This window comes from Thalassophryne amazonica, chromosome 12 (genome assembly GCF_902500255.1).
Source record: "Thalassophryne amazonica chromosome 12, fThaAma1.1, whole genome shotgun sequence".
Lineage (NCBI taxonomy): Eukaryota > Metazoa > Chordata > Actinopteri > Batrachoidiformes > Batrachoididae > Thalassophryne > Thalassophryne amazonica.
The window spans coordinates 4079082-4103142 of record NC_047114.1 but is presented as its reverse complement, the minus strand read 5'-3'; the positions used below and the strand labels follow the sequence as shown (position 1 = coordinate 4103142).

General features: G+C 40.5%; 1 protein-coding gene across 1 annotated transcript in view; it reads right to left on the bottom strand.

Moving 5' to 3' along the window:
* The window catches only part of LOC117522357 (autophagy-related protein 23-like), a 57538-nt gene extending 34295 nt beyond the window's left edge, over positions 1 to 23243 (bottom strand). Inside the window, exons 1-8 of the mRNA XM_034183755.1 lie at positions 23193 to 23243; positions 22137 to 22199; positions 20588 to 20656; positions 18964 to 19026; positions 15919 to 15990; positions 15769 to 15825; positions 14680 to 14742; positions 12611 to 12661 (exon numbers count right to left, since the gene is read on the bottom strand). Coding sequence (XP_034039646.1) covers positions 12611 to 12661; positions 14680 to 14742; positions 15769 to 15825; positions 15919 to 15990; positions 18964 to 19026; positions 20588 to 20656; positions 22137 to 22199; positions 23193 to 23243 — 489 coding nt within the window. The remainder of the gene's footprint in view (positions 1 to 12610; positions 12662 to 14679; positions 14743 to 15768; positions 15826 to 15918; positions 15991 to 18963; positions 19027 to 20587; positions 20657 to 22136; positions 22200 to 23192) is intronic.
* Positions 23244 to 24061: the final 818 nt, after the last annotated feature.

Below are 24061 nucleotides of genomic sequence, written 5' to 3'. Positions count from 1 at the left end.
AGAGCAACTGTGAGCACCCCTGGTGTGAAAGGGGCTTTAGTCTGACCCGTCCCCTAGGACCTGTTTGCCATGGGAGACCCTACCCTACTTGTAATCATAAAATGTCTCCGATACTCCGTGACCTGATACCCATTTACAGCAGCATGACATCAACCTCTCAATGTGGGATTTTCATGCACACACTGCGAAATTTCCAGACTGTAAGCCGCTACTTTTTTCATACGTTGTGAACACTGTGGCTTAAGCAATAATGCGGCTAATTTATGCGATTTTTACAGGCTTTCATGTAATTTACTCAAGTCAAAATACGTCCGTCAATGCTGTCCATTGATTGGCTGAAAGCTGCGGTCCTCATGCGGAGAAAATTCACACAGAGTAAATAAAGTTGTCTGTGTAAAGTTAGCTGTTCGCGTCAGTGGAATTCATCACCATACGATCTTGAAGAAAAATAATCCAAATTATTGGGAAACAACATCTAAAAAAACTTGTACAATAATTCCTTGTGTGGCTGAAAAAAGTTCCTCTGTGACACCGCACTTTGTGCCAGTTCCTCTGTCAGAACTCAGATCAGGGTTCAGCGGCGGAAATTGTCCATCAGGTTGGTGAGTTTCAACCCTTGCTGTGGGTGTTCAGACTGACAGGAGACCAGCTTGGTCCGCTACAGGTGTAATTCATTTGTGGAATCACTGTGGCGCAAGAAGATGTGTCACTGCTCCTCATTAACGGCTCATTTACCACAGGCAACAGGCTATTCTGTCTGAACTGAAATAAAATGTTAAAATGACTCAGTTTTGCCTCCGTGTGTTGCAGAAATGCCGCTCAACACTGTGTGTGTGTGTGCGTGTGTGTGTGTGTGTACACAATGTTCCACCTTTGGAAAAAAAAAAATTACAGTTTGCATTTGTATATGTTACCTAAATTAATTAAAAGTTAAATTAGTGTCACACGTTGTAGATAAAAACAGAAACAGGCTCACAGCTAATAACACAAAGAACCTTCTTTTGATCAAAATGAATCTGTCCCTCACATTTTCAAAAAGGGCTTTTAGTCCTCACAGACAAAGTTACCGATGGACAGTTTCAGCTCAGTTCCTGCTGTTGTATATTTTGTAGTGCTGAAGTCCACAGGTTAGATTTCAGTGAGATGTCTGCCCGTGTCATGTTTTTTAAGAAACAATTTTTAAGAAACATGATTTAAATGACGTTTGTGAAAAAAAAACAAAGCTAATGATATTGTAGCAGCTAAAGTCAAAAAGTAAGGAACAACCGATGACTAAAACATGTTTTAAAAGTCATCATAAAACTGTAATGGGATCATTAAATATTCGTGTCGGTACTCTGTATCGATGAGTACCAAAATACTCGTATATTTACTTGTACTCAGTCTGGAAAAAAGTGGTATTGGTGCATCCCTAGTCTGTGGGTGTCGTCAGTTTGAGCAAACACAGAAACAGAAAGTGATGCTCAACATTCATTCAGGTCAGTGAACCTGTGAGAAGACGCATAAACTCAGGAGATTCAGGGCTTTCTACCAGCTCACATATGTGCATGAGCGTTGCACAGAAGCTCAATTTTGAGCTTCATGGCAAAGGTTGTGAATACTTACAGTGGGGCCAAAAAGTATTTAGTCAGTCCCTGATTGTGCAAGTTCTTCTACTTAGAAAGATGACAGAGGTCTGTAATTTTCATCATAGGTACACTTCAACTATGAGAGACCAAATGAGAAAGAAAAATAATAATCCAGGAAATCACATTTTAGGATTTTTAAAGAATTTATTTGTAAATTATGGTGGAAAATAAGTATTTGGTCAATAACAAAAGTTCAGCTCAATACTTTGTAACATAATCTTTGTTGGCAATGACAGAGGTCAAACATTTCCTGTAAGTCTTCACCAGGTTTGCACACACTGTAGCTGGTATTTTGGCCCATTCCTCCATGCAGATCTCCTCTAGAGCAGTGATGTTTTGGGACTGTCGCTGGGCAACATGAACTTTAAACTCTCTCAACAAATTTTCTATGGGGTTGAGGTCTGGAGACTGGCTTGGCCACTCCAGGACCTTGAAATGCTTTTTACGAAGCCACTCCTTTGTTGCCTGAGTGGTGTGTTTGGGATCATTGTCATGCTGGAAGACCCAGCCACATTACATCTTCAATGCTGTCACTGATGGAAGGAGGTTATGGCTTAAAATCTCATGATACTTGGCCACGTTCATTCTTCCCTTTACACAGATCAGTCGTCCTGTCCCCTTTGCAGAAAAACAGCCCCAAAGCATGATGTTACCACCCCCATGCTTCACAGTAGATATGGTGTTCTTGGGATACAACTCAGCATTCTTCTTCCTCCAAACATGACGAGTTGAGTATTTACCAAAATGTTCTATTTTGGTTTCATCTGACCACATAATATTCTCCCAATCCTCTTCTGGATCATCCCTATGCTCTCTGGCAAACTTCAGATGGGCCTGGACATGTACTGTCTTAAGCAGTGGGACACGCCTGGCACTGCGTAGTGTGTAGCCTTTGTTACTTTGGTCCCAGCTCTCTGCAGGTCATTCATCAGGTCCCTCCATGTAGTTCTGGGATTTTTGTTCACCCTTCTCATGATCATTTTGATCCCACGGGATGACATCTTGCGTGGAGCCCCAGCTCAAGGGAGATTATCAATGGTCTTGTACGTCTTCCATTTTCTTACAATTGCTCCCACAGTTTATTCACACCAACTTGCTTGACTATTGTAGATTCACTCTTCCCAGCCTGGTGCACAGCTACAATTTTCTTCCTGGTGTCCTTTGACAGCTCTTTGGTCTTGGCCATGGTTGAGTTTGGAGTCTGACTGTTTAAGGCTGTGGACAGGTGTCTTTTATACAGATAACGAGCTCCAACAGATGCCATTAATACAGGTAACAGTTGGAGGACAAAACAGCTTCTTAAAGAAGAAGTTACAGGTCTGTGAGAGCCAGAAATCTTGCTTGTTTGTGGCTGACCATACTTTTTTTCCACCATAATTTACAAATAAATTCTTTTAAAATCCTACAATGTGATTTTCTGGATTTTTTCTCATTTTGTCTCTCATAATTGAAGTGCACCTATGTTGAAAATTACAGACCTCTCTCTTCTTCTTAAGTAAAACTTGCACAATCAGTGGCTGACTAAACACTTTTTGGCCCCACTGTATGTACATGTGATAGGGCTCTCTGTTGGGACTGTTTACACAGAGACTGCTATCTGCTGCTTTGGACTTGAACTAACAGTCTTTTTCAAGACTTTTTTTTACTTTTTTACTTTTTAATTTTTTTTTTTTACTTTTTGCTGTGCTCCAACGCCTAAGGAAGACCTCTAACGGTCGAAACATCGCGACGGAGCACTTTTATCAGCTAACTTTCATTAGCGTTGGCAGGCTAACTAGCTTGCTAATGCTTTCGTTTTTATTTTTATTTTTTTTTTATTTTTTATTTTTTATTTTATTTTAGCACCGTTGTCGTGCGTTGACTGTGCTGCTTCATGGCCTGTTTGGTGCCTTGATTGGGGCACTCCTTCTGCTGAATCACCTCTGGATTATTTGCACATTATTCACTTTGTGTGTTTTAGGAATCCGCTAGCTTAGCGTAGCTACTAGCTCTTAGCCGATTTAGCATGGCGGCTTCTCCTGTCTCTCCCGCACTTTTCTGCTCTGGGTGTGAAATGTTTAGTTATTCCTCGGCCTCCTTTAGCAGTAACGGTACTTGTAATAAGTGCAGCTTATTCGTAGCTTTGGAGGCCAGGCTGGGCGAATTGGAGACTCGGCTCCGCACCGTGGAAAATTCTACAGCTAGCCAGGCCCCTGTAGTCGGTGCGGACCAAGGTAGCTTAGCCGCCGTTAGTTCCCCCCTGGCAGATCCCGTGCAGTCGGGAAAGCAGGCTGACTGGGTGACTGTGAGGAGGAAGCGTAGCCCTAAACAGAAGTCCCGTGTACACCGTCAACCCGTTCACATCTCTAACCGTTTTTCCCCACTCGACGACACACCCGCCGAGGATCAAACTCTGGTTATTGGCGACTCTGTTTTGAGAAATGTGAAGTTAGCAACACCAGCAACCATTGTCAATTGTCTTCCGGGGGCCAGAGCAGGCGACATCGAAGGACATTTGAAATTGCTGGCTAAGGCTAAGCGTAAATTTGGTAAGATTATAATTCACGTCGGCAGTAATGACACTCGGTTACGCCAATCGGAGGTCACTAAAATTAACATTAAATCGGTGTGTAACTTTGCAAAAACAATGTCGGACTCTGTTGTTTTCTCTGGGCCCCTCCCCAATCAGACCGGGAGTGACATGTTTAGCCTCATGTTCTCCTTGAATTGCTGTCTGTCTGAGTGGTGTCCAAAAAATGAGGTGGGCTTCATTGATAATTGGCAAAGCTTCTGGGGAAAACCTGGTCTTGTTAGGAGAGATGGCATCCATCCCACTTTAGAGGGAGCAGCTCTCATTTCTAGAAATCTGGCCAATTTTTTTGGATCCTCCAAACTGTGACTGTCTAACGTTGGGACCAGGAGGCAGAGCTGTGGTCTTATACACCTCTCTGCAGCTTCTCTCCCCCTGCCATCCCCTTATTACCCCATCCCCGTAGAGACGGTGCCTGCTCCCAGACCACCAATAACTAGCAAAAATCTATTTAAGCATAAAAATTCAAAAAGAAAAAATAATATAGCACCTTCAATTGCACCACAGACTAAAACAGTTAAATGTGGTCTATTAAACATTAGGTCTCTTTCTTCTAAGTCCCTGTTGGTAAATGATATAATAATTGATCAACGTATTGATTTATTCTGCCTAACAGAAACTTGGTTACAGCAGGATGAATATGTTAGTTTAAATGAGTCAACACCCCCGAGTCACACTAACTGTCAGAATGCTCGTAGCACGGGCCGGGGCGGAGGATTAGCAGCAATCTTCCATTCCAGCTTATTAATTAATCAAAAACCCAGACAGAGCTTTAATTCATTTGAAAGCTTGTCTCTTAGTCTTGTCCATCCAAATTGGAAGTCCCAAAAACCAGTTTTATTTGTTATTATCTATCGTCCACCTGGTCGTTACTGTGAGTTTCTCTGTGAATTTTCAGACCTTTTATCTGACTTAGTGCTTAGCTCAGATAAGATAATTATAGTGGGCGATTTTAACATCCACACAGATGCTGAGAATGACAGCCTCAACACTGCATTTAATCTATTATTAGACTCTATCGGCTTTGCTCAAAAAGTAAATGAGTCCACCCACCACTTTAATCATATTTTAGATCTTGTTCTGACTTATGGTATGGAAATAGAAGACTTAACAGTATTCCCTGAAAACTCCCTTCTGTCTGATCATTTTTTAATAACATTTACATTTACCCTGATGGACTACCCTGCAGTGGGGAATAAGTTTCATTACACTAGAAGTCTTTCAGAAAGCGCTGTAACTAGGTTTAAGGATATGATTCCTTCTTTATGTTCTCTAATGTCATATACCAACACAGAGCAGAGTAGCTACCTAAACTCTGTAAGGGAGCTAGAGTATCTCGTCAATAGTTTTACATCCTCATTGAAGACAACTTTGGATGCTGTAGCTCCTCTGAAAAAGAGAGCTTTAAATCAGAAGTGTCTGACTCCGTGGTATAACTCACAAACTCGTAGCTTAAAGCAGATAACCCGTAAGTTGGAGAGGAAATGGCGTCTCACTAATTTAGAAGATCTTCACTTAGCCTGGAAAAAGAGTTTGTTGCTCTATAAGAAAGCCCTCCGTGAAGCTAGGACATCTTTCTACTCATCACTAATTGAAGAAAATAAGAACAACCCCAGGTTTCTTTTCAGCACTGTAGCCAGGCTGACAAAGAGTCAGAGCTCTATTGAGCTGAGTATTCCATTAACTTTAACTAGTGATGACTTCATGACTTTCTTTGCTAACAAAATTTTGACTATTAGAGAAAAAATTACTCATAACCATCCCAAAGATGTATCGTTATCTTTGGCTGCTTTCAGTGATGCCGGTATTTGGTTAGACTCTTTCTCTCCGATTGTTCTGTCTGAGTTATTTTCATTAGTTACTTCATCCAAACCATCAACATGCTTATTAGACCCCATTCCTGCCAGGCTGCTCAAGGAAGTCCTACCATTATTTAATGCTTCAATCTTAAATATGATCAATCTATCTTTGTTAGTTGGTTATGTACCACAGGCCTTTAAGGTGGCAGTAATTAAACCATTACTTAAAAAGCCATCACTTGACCCAGCTATCTTAGCTAATTATAGGCCAATCTCCAACCTTCCTTTTCTCTCAAAGATTCTTGAGAGGGTAGTTGTAAAACAGCTAACTGATCACCTGCAGAGGAATGGTCTATTTGAAGAGTTTCAGTCAGGTTTTAGAATTCATCATAGTACAGAAACAGCATTAGTGAAGGTTACAAATGATCTTCTTATGGCTTCGGACAGTGGACTCATCTCTGTGCTTGTTCTGTTGGACCTCAGTGCTGCTTTTGATACTGTTGACCATAAAATTTTATTACAGAGATTAGAGCATGTCATAGGTATTAAAGGCACTGCGCTGCGGTGGTTTGAATCATATTTGTCTAATAGATTACAGTTTGTTCATGTAAATGGGGAATCTTCTTCACAGACTAAAGTTAATTATGGAGTTCCACAAGGTTCTGTGCTAGGACCAATTTTATTCACTTTATACATGCTTCCCTTGGGCAGTATTATTAGACGGTATTGCTTAAATTTTCATTGCTACGCAGATGATACCCAGCTTTATCTATCCATGAAGCCAGAGGATACACACCAATTAGCTAAACTGCAGGATTGTCTTACAGACATAAAGACATGGATGACCTCTAATTTCCTGCTTTTAAACTCAGATAAAACTGAAGTTATTGTACTTGGCCCCACAAATCTTAGAAGCATGGTGTCTTACCAGATCGTTACTCTGGATGGCATTTCCCTGATCTCTAGTAATACTGTGAGAAATCTTGGAGTTATTTTTGATCAGGATATGTCATTCAAAGCGCATATTAAACAAATATGTAGGACTGCCTTTTTGCATTTACGCAATATCTCTAAAATCAGAAAGGTCTTGTCTCAGAGTGATGCTGAAAAACTAATTCATGCATTTATTTCCTCTAGGCTGGACTATTGTAATTCATTATTATCAGGTTGTCCTAAAAGTTCCCTAAAAAGCCTTCAGTTGGTTCAGAATGCTGCAGCTAGAGTACTGACGGGGACTAGCAGGAGAGAGCGTATCTCACCCGTGTTGGCCTCTCTTCATTGGCTTCCTGTTAATTCTAGAATAGAATTTAAAATTCTTCTTCTTACTTATAAGGTTTTGAATAATCAGGTCCCATCTTATCTTAGGGACCTCGTAGTACCATATTACCCCATTAGAGCGCTTCGCTCTCAGACTGTGGGCTTACTTGTAGTTCCTAGGGTTTGTAAGAGTAGAATGGGAGGCAGAGCCTTCAGCTTTCAGGCTCCTCTCCTGTGGAACCAGCTCCCAATTCAGATCAGGGAGACAGATACCCTCTCTACTTTTAAGATTAGGCTTAAAACTTTCCTTTTCGCTAAGGCTTATAGTTAGGGCTGGATCGGGTGACCCTGGACCATCCCTTGGTTATGTTGCTTTAGACGTAGACTGTGGGGGGGTTCCCATGATGCACTGTTTCTTTCTTTTTTTTGCTCCGTGTGCATCACTCTGCATTTAATCATTAGTGATCGATCTCTGCCCCCCTTCTCGGCATGTCTTTCTTCTGGTTCTTTCCCTCAGCCCCAACCAGTCTCAGCAGAAGACTGCCCCTCCCTGAGCCTGGTTCTGCTGGAGGTTTCTTCCTGTTAAAAGGGAGTTTTTCCTTCCCACTGTGGCCAAGTGCTTGCTCATAGGGGGTCGTTTTGACCGTTGGGGTTTTTCATGGTTATTGTATGGCCTTGCCTTGCAATATGGAGCGCCTTGGGGCAACTGTTTGTTGTGATTTGGCGCTATATAAGAAAAAAGTTGATTGAGTTGAAGTTGATTTCTTCATATACATATATATATATATATATATATATATATATATATATAAATTTGCAAAAATCTAAAAAAGTTTTCTCATTGTCATTATGGGGTACTGTGTGTAGAATTCTGAGGAAAAATTAATTTCATAAGGCAGTAACAAAAAAATGTGGAAGGAGTGAACCTCCAACTTTCCAGATTCACTGTGTGTGTATGTATATATATATATATATATATAGAGAGAGAGAGAGAGAGAGAGAGAGAGAGAGAGAGAGATAGATAGATAGATAGATAGATAGATATATAGGTTAATGGGAACAGATACCTTTGTTTACTGTATGACCTCAGATACTGGTTGATCTCAAAAGGTCAAACTCAAGTCCTTAAGTATTTTTAGAGCCAAAATGGATTAAATAAGGTGGAATGCTTGTGTATTAGCCCAGAATAATGTGGTTTAATTTTTGGAGAGAACTAATTAAATGCCTCAGCAGCAAACTACTGCAAATTGCAGCAAAGAATTTATTTGACTCGCTGTCAAATAAGTTGGGTGTCACACTCGGAGAGCCAGGTCTTGTTTTCTTGCTCAGTTGAACCTTCCAATGTCATCACAAAGCAGATGAAAGTCAAACTCAAATCAGTAATTTCAGTTCTTTAATTTATAAATTAACTTGCAAGTATTGTGACATAAATTTAAACCGTAAAGAACTAAACTCACTAAATAACCCGTTTGATCCAACAAGCCAAGCTCAGTGAAGCTCAAACTGTTAGCAAAGAAATGCTAATTGTAAAAATAGGTTAGTTTAGTTCTTTGTAACTGAGATCCAACCCAGAACTCAGACTGGTTCATGACGTCACTTCAGCCCAAAAAGACGTGAACACAAACTCGAGCTTTTCACACATTCAAGTTTTTGGTCCAGACTCATCAACCAGACCTGTAAGAGAGATCTGATCCAAACGGAGTGTGCCGCTTTTTGGATCTCATATGTGGCGGCATAATATGAAGCAGCAATTTTTCAGTCCACCTTGTAACAAAACCTGTTTCCTGGATCAGAGACGAGGGCAAGTCAATTGATTCAACACGATGTCACACAAAGAGAATAAAGGACAGGATATAATCTTGTCCGAACCCGATTAGAGTGAATCAAGACGGGTTATGAGAAACCGAGTTTCTCATAACCCGTCTGTGACGGAGCGCTACAGTTCTCCGGTTTGTGTGTGACACAGTACATCTGAACCACGAGGGTTTAATCAGCTCTGATCATGTGATTCTGTGTCGCCACTGCAGGAGGAAACTAGAGACATTCGTCACGAAATGCCCCGCGCGCAGTACTATTTTCCATGTAAAGTGCAGTAATATGTACATGTGTGGGGTAGGTATTTAGTTGAACCCTCATGTGTTTGATGTAAACTGGGATCCACAGTGGAAAAATTGGAGATGGCATTATATTTATTTAGAGGATGTGGCCAACAGTGACCGACCTTCGAGCCCATGCGAAGTACTCCTCCAAGGCATGTACCCACCGAATATGAAGTTTTTGCAAGTAATAGGTGCCGAGGTACATTGCGGCAAGCAAATTTCAGGCAAAGGATTTGACAGTTGTGACCATCGGTGACCTTGAAAAGTAGGTCAAGGCCACCAACCTTCAAACCCATGTGAAGTACTCCTCCAAGGCATGTACACATCAAATATGAAGTTTCTGTGAGCAATAGGTGCTGAGCTACGCTGCCGCAAAGGATTTGACAGTTGTGACCATTGGTGACCTTGGAAAGTAGGTCAAGGCCACCGACCTTTGAACCCATGCAAAGTACTCCTCCAAGGCATGTACACATTAAATATGAAGTTTCTGTGAGCAATAGGCGCCGAGCAATGTTGTGGCAAAGGATTTGACAGTTGTGACCATTGGTGACCTTCAAAAGTAGGTCAAGGTCACTGGCCTTCAAACCCATGCGAAGTACTCCTCCAAGGCATGTACTCACCAAATATGATGTTTTTGCGAGCAATAGGTGCCGAGCTACGTTGCGGTCGGACAGACGGACGGACAGACAAACAGACGGAAGGACGGACAACCTGGATGCTATATGCCCTGCCTCGCGGCGCAACCGCTGCGCAGGGCATAAAAAAACAAATCACAATTTGAAGATGAGAAAAAGAGATCAACTGTCCTGCAGCAGCAAAGACGCATCATCACAACGAACATGTCGTGCCGCGTCCATGTTTGTTCTCAATGTGAATTAGCCAAAACAAACAAAGACTGAATGCAGTGAGTCGTATGTGTGTTTACACCCTGAAACTGAAGCTGCTGGTTTACATAAGTTTGGAACAAACGTAATTAACCTTCAGCTGTTGAACAATCAGGTTTGTTATTTAAAGAAGAGTGACTAATATAGGTTTCTCCGTTTGAAGCCGCTGCTTCAGGCATTTTGTGCACAATTATATAATCAAAAATTTAACAGGCTGCAGAACACAGAATGTTGGAAAAAAACAATTACTGTACAGAATAATTTTGCATTTTCTGTTTCGTCATTTGACTCATATGATGAAAGCTAAAGGAATCATACACATTACTTCTTAAAAATAAATAAATACAGGAAATTCTAGAAAAATAATGAAATAATAATTAGTTTCAGGTCTTCAATCCTTCAAATACAGAAAACAAACTATACTGTATGAATTTCTAGAATTTCCTGTTTTTTTTTATTTGTTTGTTTTTTAAAAACAGTCTATGTATCCTTTAGCTTTCCCTGTGTGACTCAAATGAGAACCCAAATTGTGTGAGGTACTGGACACCAAAGTGCACGAAATGAAGCAGGTCACATATACTCAACAAAAATATAAACGCAACACTTTAGGTTTTGCTCCCATTTTGTATGAGATGAACTCAAAGATCTAAAAGTTTTTCCACATACACAATATCACCATTTCCCTCAAATATTGTTCACAAACCAGTCGAAATCTGTGATAGTGAGCACTTCTCCTTTGCTGAGATAATCCATCCCACCTCACAGGTGTGCCATATCAAGATGCTGATTAGACACCATGATTAGTGCACAGGTGTGCCTTAGACTGCCCACAATAAAAGGCCACTCTGGAAGGTGTAGTTTTGTTTTATTGGGGGGGGATACCAGTCAGTATCTGGTGTGACCACCATTTGCCTCATGCAGTGCAACACATCTCCTTCGCATCATCCGTGAAGAGAACACCTCTCCAACGTGCCAAACGCCAGCGAATGTGAACATTTGCCCACTCAAGTTGGTTACGATGACGAACTGGAGTCAGGTCGAGACCCCGATGAGGACGACGAGCATGCAGATGAGCTTCCCTGAGACGGTTTCTGACAGTTTGTGCAGAAATTCTTTGGTTATGCAAACCGATTGTTTCAGCAGCTGTCCGAGTGGCTGGTCTCAGACGATCTTGGAGGTGAACATGCTGGATGTGGAGGTCCTGGGCTGGTGTGGTTACACGTGGTCTGCGGTTGTGAGGCTGGTTGGATGTACTGCCAAATTCTCTGAAACGACTTTGGAGACGGCTTATGGTAGAGACATGAACATTCAATACATGAGCAACAGCTCTGGTTGACATTCCTGCTGTCAGCATGCCAATTGCACGCTCCCTCAAATCTTGCGACATCTGTGGCATTGTGCTGTGTGATAAAACTGCACCTTTCAGAGTGACCTTTTATTGTGGGCAGTCTAAGGCACACCTGTGCACTAATCATGGTGTCTAATCAGCATCTTGATATGGCACACCTGTGAGGTGGGATGGATTATCTCAGCAAAGGAGAAGTGCTCACTATCACAGATTTAGACTGGTTTGTGAACAATATTTGAGGGAAATGGTGATATTGTGTATGTGGAAAAAGTTTTAGATCTTTGAGTTCATCTCATACCAAATGGGAGCAAAACCAAAAGTGTTGCGTTTATATTTTTGTTGAGTGTATTAACACAACAATTTATACATTATATTTATAAATAATTTCAGTATACTTAAATAATTCACTGATTTGCTCAAACAGGAAAAATATTTTCTTAATTGATGTGGATATTTTACAAATTTGGTGAATTTTGATGAGAAGTAAAGCTTTGTTGTTAACATTCACATGTAGCTATAACAGTTAGCCGCGGAGAACAACTTAATTAACTTTTTTTTTAAACTGTCAGAACAGTTTGGAGTGACTTTCATGATAAGACTGAACAGTACAAACACATTCTCTTCAACTTAATTATTAACATATTTACCTGGGAAGTGATTACGCTAATTAGCAATCTTGCAATCTGAACATTTGTCTACAATGGTTCACCAAGTCAGCTATATTATTTAATGACCATGTAGCTCGAGGTGTTTACTGTTTAACTTTAAGCTGCTATACTACAGTTTCACAAACTTTGAAAAGTTATTTTCCAGTAGTTATGCTAAATTTTTCTATGTGACAATTAGCTGTGCAATAAGGCATTAACCATAACACAAGCAGACATCACAGATCAGTTTTGTGAGAATGGGCAGAAGAAATTAGCTTTGCCTTTCTTAAGAATAATAAAGTGATGTTTGGTGAAGATCGACAGACGGACATTTGTGAACCGTGTCACGTTTCCATCTGGGGGGGAAGATGATTCAAACCTGTGCTGGGATCAGCTCCTGCAGCTCCATGGTCTCTTCAATGGTGGACATCTTTACAGGAAGGAGCAGAAAGCAACAGTCAAATTCATCAACTCAGAAAAACCCATTAATGTATAACTACAGGGGCACTCGCACCGTGACCGTTTTCACGTTCACTTTACTCAACTTTAAAGTGGAGACAACACTTCAAAAATTAGGGAAAAACTGATAGAAATAGCAAAATATACATACAGTATAGTAAGCTGAAAGTGGTTTTAATCATTATCATTGAAAAATAAAGTTTGTACAGTTTTTCAAAAGTGTGTCTATAGGAAAGTGCGCTTGCAGCGCTCCTTCAGCGGTCATGTGACGCCGTGACGTCACAGAATGTAGAGTCCCGTCTTTGTCTGTCAGATTAACAACAGGAACAGATGGACCTCAGCATGGACAGTGACGAGATCGAGAACTTTTCTGACTCCTCTTCAAGTGTGGATTATTTCTGACTCGGATCCTGAGGATGTCGCAGCAGTGATCAGACCCTACAGTTTGGAGCTGTATCTTTCAGACGAACATTCAAACCAGGAGCATTCTGGCAGCAAAAATAATGCAGACGGTGTTTATGGTGGAGCCGAAGCAGAGGCAAGAGACGTGCCAATTCCGATGGATTTTGAAAGGCTGCAGAATTTATAACACTATAATTACTGTATAGCATTTTCAATTCAAGCGTCTGTTTACTGCCTTTGTTATTGTTCCGGAGCTGTGACAGCATAGCTATTACTTGTGAACCACCATCATTACCTTCGGGTTTTTGCTGTTTTCGAGTGCCTGGCATTGCATTCATCCGTGTTTAGTTATGTTATTTTCATGAAAGAATAGGAAATAAACAGCGAACGTTTTGAAAAAGATCACTGAAAACAACAGTGAACATGCCGCCGCCGTGTTTACATGCCGCCGCCGTGTTTACATGCCGCCATCGTGTTTACATGCCGCCATCGTGTTTACATGCCGCCGCCGTGTTTACATGCCGCCATCGTGTTTACATGCCGCCGCCGTGTTTACATGCCGCCATCGTGTTTACATGCCGCCGCCGTGTTTACATGCCGCCATCGTGTTTACATGCCGCCGCCGTGTTTACATGCCGCCGCCGTGTTTACATGCCGCCGCCGTGTTTACATGCCGCCGTCGTACGTAAGTTCCATGACCATTTCAAGATTATTGTGAACATATTATTTGGGGTTGACATTTTATGTGTTCCTGTGAGCGGTGAGAACATGGAGACGGTAGAGGAAAGTGTCTGCTGTCGGGAGCAAATGCGTGTGTGCGAGCGGAGCGAGCGGCAGCCGGACATTTCGCTCATCACACAACACAGCGGCTTTCGATCAATCAGCCTGGACTTGAAAAGGCTAAAACCTTTCGCCCTTGTGTTTGTGCAATATGCTGCGACACACTGGTCAGTCATATGGACAAACAAGTCCCTGAGAACTGTGTTTAATCAAAGTTTCTGCCACTTAATAAAGTGTAAACAACAGCCGCCAGGCGCGCAAGCCGGTACGGTCTACACGTAGTGACGTATTTTAGGTTTGGTGCTCAGCGGGAAGCTGATCACGGGACGTGCACATTTTTCAGTGGCAGGATGTTCAAATGTTATATATAACGGGAGAACCGCGTACACTTTCCTAAAACATTTAGGTTGACCGAATTATATAACCTTTGTTACATGTAATAAGACTATGTTTTCTTTAAGTGTCATATCCACTTTAACGTATCTGTGTTTGTGCATTTTACTGATCTCAAAGTCTATTCACACACAAACAACAAGCCTTTGTTCATATCACAATGGAGGTTCATGTGGAACCGGTGCAGCCAGTGGAACAAGAGCCACCGTGCCGCTCCACTTCACATGATTATAGATCACTGCACGTCAGCAGAAAACTTTAATTACATCAGGAGGAATTACTTTATCAAAAGTTGTGAACTGATTATTACAGGTCGTAACTGCATTAGGTAGTGTCTGTCTGCATTTATTTTTATTTGTTTTGTTTTTAATATAAAGAAAGTGTAAAATACGTTTGGTGAGTGTTTCCTTCTACCTGAGAAGACAGATTAGGTTTGAGAATTCTTGGAATAGTTTTCTTGATCCGAAATGAAACAACCTGATGACAAGAAAAGAAAAAAAAAAGAAAAGAAAAGACAAGAAAAGCAGAATTCATCAACAAGAGAACCAGCTGTACAAAGTAAAAAAAATAAAACGCAGCTGCCACAAATAAAATCAACCTCCTGGAAGAATACTCTTCCAGGAGGTTGATTTCCAGTCTTTATTGCACCCAAGTGGCAGGTAATAGTACAGTCACCGTGCAACCTGGTCAAGCATTTATACAAACAATGACTTTAAAATCCTATAAATGCACAGATGTACATGAACAACAGTTAATATCCAGCAACAATATGATTAAAAAACTAATAATAATAATTCTATACAACATATAAGTTAGATCTGAGTGGTCATCAATGGCACAACTAAATTATTAATTTAAAAACAAAAAATAAATTTTCATACATCAGTTATAAAAGGCATGGAACAAAACACCTTGCTAGAAAAAGAAAGAAAAGAGTCAATTATGTTTCTAAAAGCAGAAAAAATATTGTATTCCACAATTTGTAATTTCATTTACTTTATGTATTTACCATTTTAGTTCATGTGATTAATGTGGTTGGACCTGTGTCCTTTTATTGTATTTTACTTTGTACTTTACAATACTGATATATCTGTTTATGTATACGTACATAAAAACGGCAATGATTTCGCTAAAACCTTTAGCACAAAGAAATGTAATTGAATTACATAACTTTAAATATAACCTGGAGGTTTCTTCCTGTTAAAAGGGAGTTTTTCCTTCCCACTGTAGCCAAGTGCTTGCTCACACGGGGTCGTTTTGACCGTTGGGGTTTTACATAATTATTGTATGGCCTTGCCTTACAATATAAAGCGCCTTGGGGCAACTGTTTGTTGTGATTTGGTGCTATATAAAAAAAAATTGATTGATTGATTGATAACCAACAACCAACTGGCATATGTCACGCTGCCTCTGATTGGCAGGTGCGTGTAAAACCACAGATACAACATGAATTAGCCATCAGAATGTTTAAACTGATTTAGTGCGTCTCTGGTGCCATCGTACCTCTTCAGTTAATTTGGGTGTCCTCTTGAAAAATCCAGCAAATCCTACTTTTTTCTCCTGTTTTCCCCCCCAGAAAAACATGAATTATTAGTCAGTAAAAACAGATGATAAACTGATTGAAAGAAGCAAAAAACACTGAACATGACTCACTTTAGTGACAGCGGGAGATTCTGACAGACTGTCATTGCTCGCCGTCATTTTGGCGCCTTCTGAAACGTCGTCCTTCAAAATAACATTCACAAACATCCATCAGATAGAGGATAAAAATATGGTGTACTTTACCTCCATCTCAGTTTTAGAAGATCTTTAGGGAAGCAACATAAGCATTTTTTTTTATAAATAAGCTTCAACAGATGATCAAAACTACATTCAAATATGTCAAACAAAATACACAAAATTGCTTGTTAACATGAATAGATAATCAGCCAATCACGTCGCAGCAAGCTGAATGCATTTAGGCATCTAGACGTGGTGAAGACAACTTGGTGAAGTTCAAACTGTGCATCAGAATGTGGAAGAAAGAGGATTTGAGTGACCTTTAACGTGGCATGGTTGCTGACAGGAGTATTTCAGAAACTGCTGATCGACTGGGATTTTCACGCACAGAAAACAGCAAACCAAAAAGTCTCACGGCAGACTGGCTGAACAGTCAGACTTGGCTGAACGGCATCATGTCAATATGGACCAACATCTCCGAGGACTGTATCCAACACCTTGTTGGGGATCACCATCACCCAGACCTCAAGTGGGAGCTGAACGTCAGCTCTCTCATCAAGAGAGCAGAATAGAGGATGTACTTTCTGTGGCAGTGGAGGAAGTTCAACCTGCCAAAACAATGATGGTGAACTTCTACACTGCCATCACTGAATCCATTCTCTCGTCCCCCATCACCATCTGGTACGCTGCTGCCACTGCTGAGGACAGGAGCAGACTGCAGCGTATCATCCACGCAGCAGAAAAGGTGATTGAGTGCAGTCTGCCATCCCTAGAGGACCTGTACACCTCCAGGGCCCTGAGGTGAACAAGTAAGATTGTGGCCGATCCCTCTCACCCAAGACACAAACCTTTTGTCACCCTCCCCTCTGGCAGACCGCTGAGGTCCATCAGGACTAAAACCTCAAGACACAAAAACAGCTTCTTTCCATCCGCAGCTAGACTTATAAATAATGCTCCCCACCACCACCACCCACTTCCGTAAAGTACAGATTGATCATCCCTGCACTGAAAGGTACTGTACATCTGCATGGCTTTGCACAGCCCCATTCCACTACATTATATTTATTTAACAGTGAACATAGTTTTGTCTATTTGACTCCTTTACTCTGTACAGAAGTATTTTTCCTCTTCTTTTTATTGTTGTTTAATCAATCAATCAATCAATCAATTTTTTTTATATAGCGCCAAATCACAACAAACAGTTGCCCCAAGGCGCTTTATACGAGGGCTGTCAATAAAGTAACGGTCCTTTTATTTTTTCAAAAACTATATGGATTTCATTCATATGTTTTTACGTCAGACATGCTTGAACCCTCGTGCACATGCGTGAGTTTTTCCACGCCTGTCGGTGACGTCATTCGCCTGTGAGCACTCCTTGTGGGAGGAGTCGTCCAGCCCCTCGTCGGAATTCCTTTGTCTGAGAAGTTGCTGAGAGACTGGCGCGTTGTTTGATCAAAATTTTTTCTAAACCTGTGAGACACATCGAAGTGGACACGGTTCGAAAAATTAAGCTGGTTTTCAGTGAAAATTTTAACGACTGATGAGAGATTTTGAAGTGAGACTGTCGCTTTAAGGACTTTTCACGGTGCGAGACGTCGCGCAGCGCTCTCAGGCGGCGTCATCAGCCTGTTTCAAGCTGAAAACCTCCACATTTCAGGCTCTGTTGATCCAGGACGTCGTGAGAGAACAGAGAAGTTTCAGAAGAAGTCGGTTTCAGCATTTTATCCGGATATTCCACTGTTAAAGGAGATTTTTTTAATGAAAGACACCTCTGTTGAAAGCCTTAAGGACAAGTTGGAACATGTCCTGCCTGTTAAACAATTTCTCATATACTCACGCCACTGAAAGCCATCAAAAGCCGCCTGGATTTTACAAATGGTTATCAACACGGAGGTGTTTTTCCTGTGCCGCCACACCGCGTCGGCTGCGTCCCGACGCGCGGATCCGTCCGCACGTCTTTCATTAAAAAAATCTCCTTTAACAGTGGAATATCCGGATAAAATGCTGAAACCGACTTCTTCTGAAACTTCTCTGTTCTCTCACGACGTCCTGGATCAATAGAGCCTGAAATGTGGAGGTTTTCAGCTTGAACAGGCTGACGACGCCGCCTGAGAGCGCTGCGTGACGTCTCGCACCGTGAAAAGTCCTTAAAGCGACAGAATCACCTCAAAATCTCTCATCAGCCGTTAAAATTTTCACTGAAAACCAGCTTAATTTTTCGAACCATGTCCACTTCGATGTGTCTCACAGGTTTAGAAAAAATTTTGATCAAACAACGCGCCAGTCTCTCAGCAACTTCTCAGACAAAGGAATTCCGACGAGGGGCTGGATGACTCCTCCCACAAGGAGTGCTCACAGGCGAATGACGTCACCGACAGGCGTGGAAAAACTCACGCATGCGCACGAGGGTTCAAGCATGTCTGACGTAAAAACATATGAATGAAATCCATATAGTTTTTGAAAAAAATAAAAAGGACCATTACTTTATTGACAGCCCTCGTATTGTAAGGCAAGGCCATACAATAATTATGTAAAACCCCAACGGTCAAAACGACCCCCTGTGAGCAAGCACTTGGCTACAGTGGGAAGGAAAAACTCCCTTATGCACCAGTAACACCAGACCAAATTCCTTGTATGCAAGAACTTACTAGCAAGGTGTACCTAATAAAGTGGCCATTGAGTGTATCACATCTAAAATACTGTTTATGCAGCAGCTTTCATTATTCTGGGTTGTCAAATAAATAATCTATGCCATTCAAACAATAATTTAAAAATTATACTGTGTAAACACAAAATGAAATCAAATCGATAAAACTGTGATTCTCAAAGTGTGGGCTGTGGGCCCTCTAGTGTCCTTGTTAGTACTGCAGAAGAACCATAAAAAGTCCAAAAAAAGACATACGTCACAGAATCATCACTTCTGTTTTTCACAGGTTCAGTCAAAGATACGCAGTCATCTCCAGGTGACGGACCACTCACCTGTCTCGTTGCTGTCAGGTCGTCCCAGCTGTCCGAGAGCTCCTTCATGTCACTCAGAGGATCCTGAAGAATGAAAACACACTTTAACCTCTGACCCTGGGCTCCTACCAAATGGTCTTCCTTCCACCTGAACTGACTGTGTACCAAATTCAGGTTTCTTGTTAATTATGTTTTTTTTCAGAAAAAAAGGTTTATTTGTGACATTCTGAAAAGACCTAAAACTTCTAAAAGGTTGAAAATTTTAAATAAATGAATGTTTCACAAAGTTATACTTAAACGTCTGATTAAAAAGATAAAAAATTAATTTGTGAAATGATTTTAGTAAATCTCACTGAAGTTTCAAAGCTCCTGCAAAACAGTTTCTCTGTTTTGTAAAATATTTTATTGATGCCACTGAACAGTTTTCCACTTCTGAAACTGTAACCCGAACTTTCAAATATCACATTTTTTTAAACATCAGTCGAGAACGGCAACTAAAATATGCTTTTATAACGCAGTAAAATAAGCTACATAGTTTTAGATTTGCTGATAGAAAATTATGTTGTAATATTACAAAAAGACACAAAACATCAAAGGTTAAATAGTTTTTTAAAAAACTGCTAAATTCTCTTATTATTGCTAAAAAAAAAAAAAAGTCAGAAAAATGAACATGCATTTTAATGTTTCATATGAGAGAACTGTAAGGAAGCCGTGTGTGGGATGGTATGATGACCTGCGTGACCTCAGAACGTGCAGACAGTTTAGGAGACTTTTTAAAGATCCCGGTCAGAAAACTGTTCAAAAATATTTATGTTTTCTGATAACCAACTGACTACATCTGGTTAAGTTATAAACAGACAAGCAGTAATAACCAGTTTGTTTGTTTTTAAAATGGAACACTCATCATTTAAACTGTTCTGCCACTGTTTTGGTGCAGTTCAGTCACAATATATCAATAAATCCATAGTGTTTTTCACCCTAGCAACATAGTTTAAAGAAGCAGCTTCAAGCCACCCACCAGGGGGCAGTATAAAACGTATGTGCTTTAATACATTTTATGGTAAACTGGCATTAAGATCTCATTAAGATTAAGGGACATCTTTACAAACATTACGGTAAAGTGATGAATCATGCAGATGTTCCATTTAGTAGAACACCGCTGAGAAATATTCTGGTATTGGACTTAGACTGCACTGGAATACTACTCATGGGAAAGATTTACAGAAATGTGCAAAGCCATGGTCCACCCGACCATAAATAGGTACCGGTCTCGCGTCCCATCTGGGGGGAGTCATAGTCTTTTAACTGCTTGACACTATGGAATCCGGAGACGGGTACCAGCACCAACGGGCCAAGGGGCCTAGACAGAATGTATCCAAATCCTAATCTTAAAGACAAAGTCATTTGCCAGACTGCTGGGCAGCTTTGACATCAGCTTCAGAGCCTCTTTCCAAAACAAAACACCCACAGTGCCCTTCCAAGGTGAGCGAGTTTGAAAAGCAAGAAAACAGGAAGCGGCAGCCAAATTATTTCCAACGGTGAGGTTCATGCTTTCACTTCATAAACGTGTCGCACGTTCAGGCCGATATGATGGATCGGAGAATGCGCCTTAGTGCAGAATGAAGACTCTGAAAAAATAACGTACCTCATCTGTCACGGCGTCTTCTGCAGGTTTTTGCATTTTCTTAAACATCCCACTGAAAATATTTTTCTCCTGAGGGGAAGAAAAAAAAAAACACCACCAGGTTAATCATTTTCTTATTATTAACAACAACAACATTTTACAGCTTTCACAAGAAAATTCAGAATATAAGACAGCATATTTTTAAAGGGTGGCAAGCATAAAAAAAAAAACAAACAAACAAAAAAAAACAATAATTACAACAACAGATTTAACACAAACTACACTTTGGTTACATATCATAGGTTCACTGACAAGTTTTTAAATACCGTATTTTCCGCACCATAAGGCGCAACTAAAAGCCTTAAATTTTCACAAAAATCGGCTGTGCGCCCTATAATCCAGTGCGCCTTATGTGCACACTGAATTCCAAAATCTGTAAAAACGACCGACGTTGTCTTTGACCGTCGGAATATCGGACCATTTCCCGCTGACACAGGGACGTAATACGTAAAGTACGTACGCTGGCAGCGTAGAGTACGTACCCTGGCAGCAATAAACCAATCGGAGAACATTACGTAATACGTAAAGTGCGTACGCTGGTAGCGTAGAGTACGTACGCTGCCAGCTTTAAACCAATCAGAGAAGAGTCCGTGAGTCCATGGTACGTACACTTACCTCCGCCACTCCTCCGGTAGTTACCGTATACTACAGGTATCCTGCAAAACAACATTTGTTTGTCTAAGGACCCCCAAAAATGGCGCCAAGCGAAGAGACATGCTTACGAGGCACAATTCAAACTGCAGGCTATCAGTTACGCGGTTGTTCATGGGAATAGAGCAGCTGCGAGAGGAAACAAGAAAATGAACTGCGCCAAGTTAAAAAGACCAAACGGAGTTTCTGCAGAAACAAAGCGAGGTGGCCAAAGCTAGAAGACCAGCTGTTCAATTCAGACACAGAAGATGAAGACTTCGATGAATTTGTGACAGAACCATAATAAAAATAATGTGAGTACCATATTGTTAAATACCGGTAGTTCAAAGTTGCTAAAAAGTTCAAATACACTCACAGTTTTGCTTCCGTGACCTTTTTTTTTTTGTTGTTTTTTTGTAGACTATATGTTTTAGCGTGCGCCTTTTGTAAGGGTTAAGTACCCACTAATTGAGGCCGCGCCTTATAATCAGGTGCACCTTTTGTAAGGGTTAAGTACCCGCTAATTGAGGGCGCGCCTTATAATCCGGTGCGCCTTATGGTGCAGAAAATACGGTACATTTAGATTTACATACAGAAATTAGTGCCATTTTCAAACTGCATCTCTACTGCCTCCAAGTGGGCAACACTAAAATTATGAATTCAATTCTCAGCGATGAAAAAAGTAACAACCAGGTAACAATTTATTTATTAATTTATTAATTTACATTTATGTAAACCTAGAAAAACATGCTTTTTAACTTATTTCTCTCATTTTTAGTCAATAAAGCTTTTTTTTTTTAAATCATCCGTAGTATCAGACTGCAGAACCTCAAACTTTTGACTAACTTTCGATGTTGGCGCTCTGTTTTAGACACTGTACCTTTGCGTTGCTGTTTTCTGACAGGCTGTCGCTCACTGACAGCAACTTCCGATGATTTTTGTCCTAAAAACACAAACAGTGGGAAGTAGTTAAACACTTGAGGATGTACAGCAATTATTTCAAATTTCTGTGTTTTTATTATGGAAAAATGCTGAAATTTTTTGGGGGGGACTTTTTGGGGTGCAGCTGTGATGAACCTGATGGATCCAGATCTGCTGAACCTTCAGTGAAGGACTGAAGGAAACATGACAAACTTGCAGCTTTCAATTTGATCCAAAAAAGGAATAAAAGCTGCAACAATTAAATCTGATGGTACAAACTAGTCAAACTACTAATCTCAATTAAAACATAATTGATGACATTTTTTTTTAATTTTTTTTTAAATACCAAAAATAAATACATTTGATAAACTCCAAACACTAAACCATCAACTTTTCATCCAAACCCTGGAAAAGTGTCTTTACAATAAAAACATGAATAAATTTTAACTAAAAGAAAGAAAAGTGGGAAAGATGAGACGCTCGAAGCACCAATGACCAACATCAGCACTTACAAACTCTAGCGGTACTTCTAAAGCGCAGTACTTCACGGTATGTCGACGTTAGATTCTGATATTTTCTAACAGCGTAACTTTACACATGTCCCAAAATGTGACGTAAACTAAAACTTTTCACCAAATCCAAATTTTGTTATATTTTAATTTAACCTTTATTTAACCATGTTAGTCCCATTAAGATCATCTCTATTGCAAGGGAGACCTGGACAATTAGAAAGTACCCAGTTCACCTAACCTGCATGCAGTGGTGGGAACAGTTCCGTGAATTTTGAAAACCCTCAGTGGACCAATTAGATTCTGCTAAATTTAGTTCCGCTAACTTTCAGTCTGCTAACATTTTTTTTTGCTAGCATAGTGAGTAAAGCTTAACGGCCCAAAACATTTGTAAACTCTAGAACCATCCATGTTAGTTCCTGTCTGCTGCGTGTTTTGCAACAGTCAGACCGCTGTGAGGAGCTGAGCTCAGCCCTCCCCCAGCAGAAGGGTGCGGGCACGGCTACCATAGAGTCCCTTAATTGAGAGACTAGCGTCAACTCAGAACACGGCGCCATTTTGGGTCCAACTGTGCTGAACTACTGAATGAACCTTTTATGTTGTCATTTTTTTTTTTCTTTTTTCATTTAACCACATACAGCAACTCATCCAGGTACAGGTGCTATCAAAATAAATATAAAAATAGTTATCAAATTTACAATTTGTGGTGATTTATTTAATTAATTTAAAGCCTGATTTATGCGTCTGTAGCTGTGTAACTCCGTGTCATGATGCTGACGTGCGTGACAGTTTTAAAGTTGTCTGTCTCTGGATTATATTTTATTCTGGACTAATTTGACCATCAACAAGCTTTTCTTTCTATAATCATCACCTCCAAATCAAAGGTAAACTGAACATTTTCCTCTTTTACTGACTTTGTGCTGTAAATATGAAGACTTTCCTGATCCATTTGTAATCAGTCTGTGCACTGAAAAACTATTCAAATATGATGGAAGATTAAGGTGTGAAAGCGGGAATGTGTCAAATTACAGCCGTTTGCATGTCAGGCTGCGGGTCCGAGTCTGAACACAGAGTGCTGAACTTTAATTTGTACCTCTGCATGTCCAGACTGCTCAGGGTTTTTAATGGACATACATTGCGATCAGACGGGACATTTTAAACAATGTGTGTGAAAATCTGTTATACATGGTGTTATTACACGGAAAACAATACAAAAACTTTGGGACTTTTTTTGTCCAGTGACTGCGAATATCTGGTTTATACGATGACAGTTTAGGTGAGTTTTACTGAACATGAGACTGAACAATAAATTTACCTCTCAAAGCTTTAACGATGAAGTTGCTTCCATCCCACACGGCTGAATTTATTTTCCCAA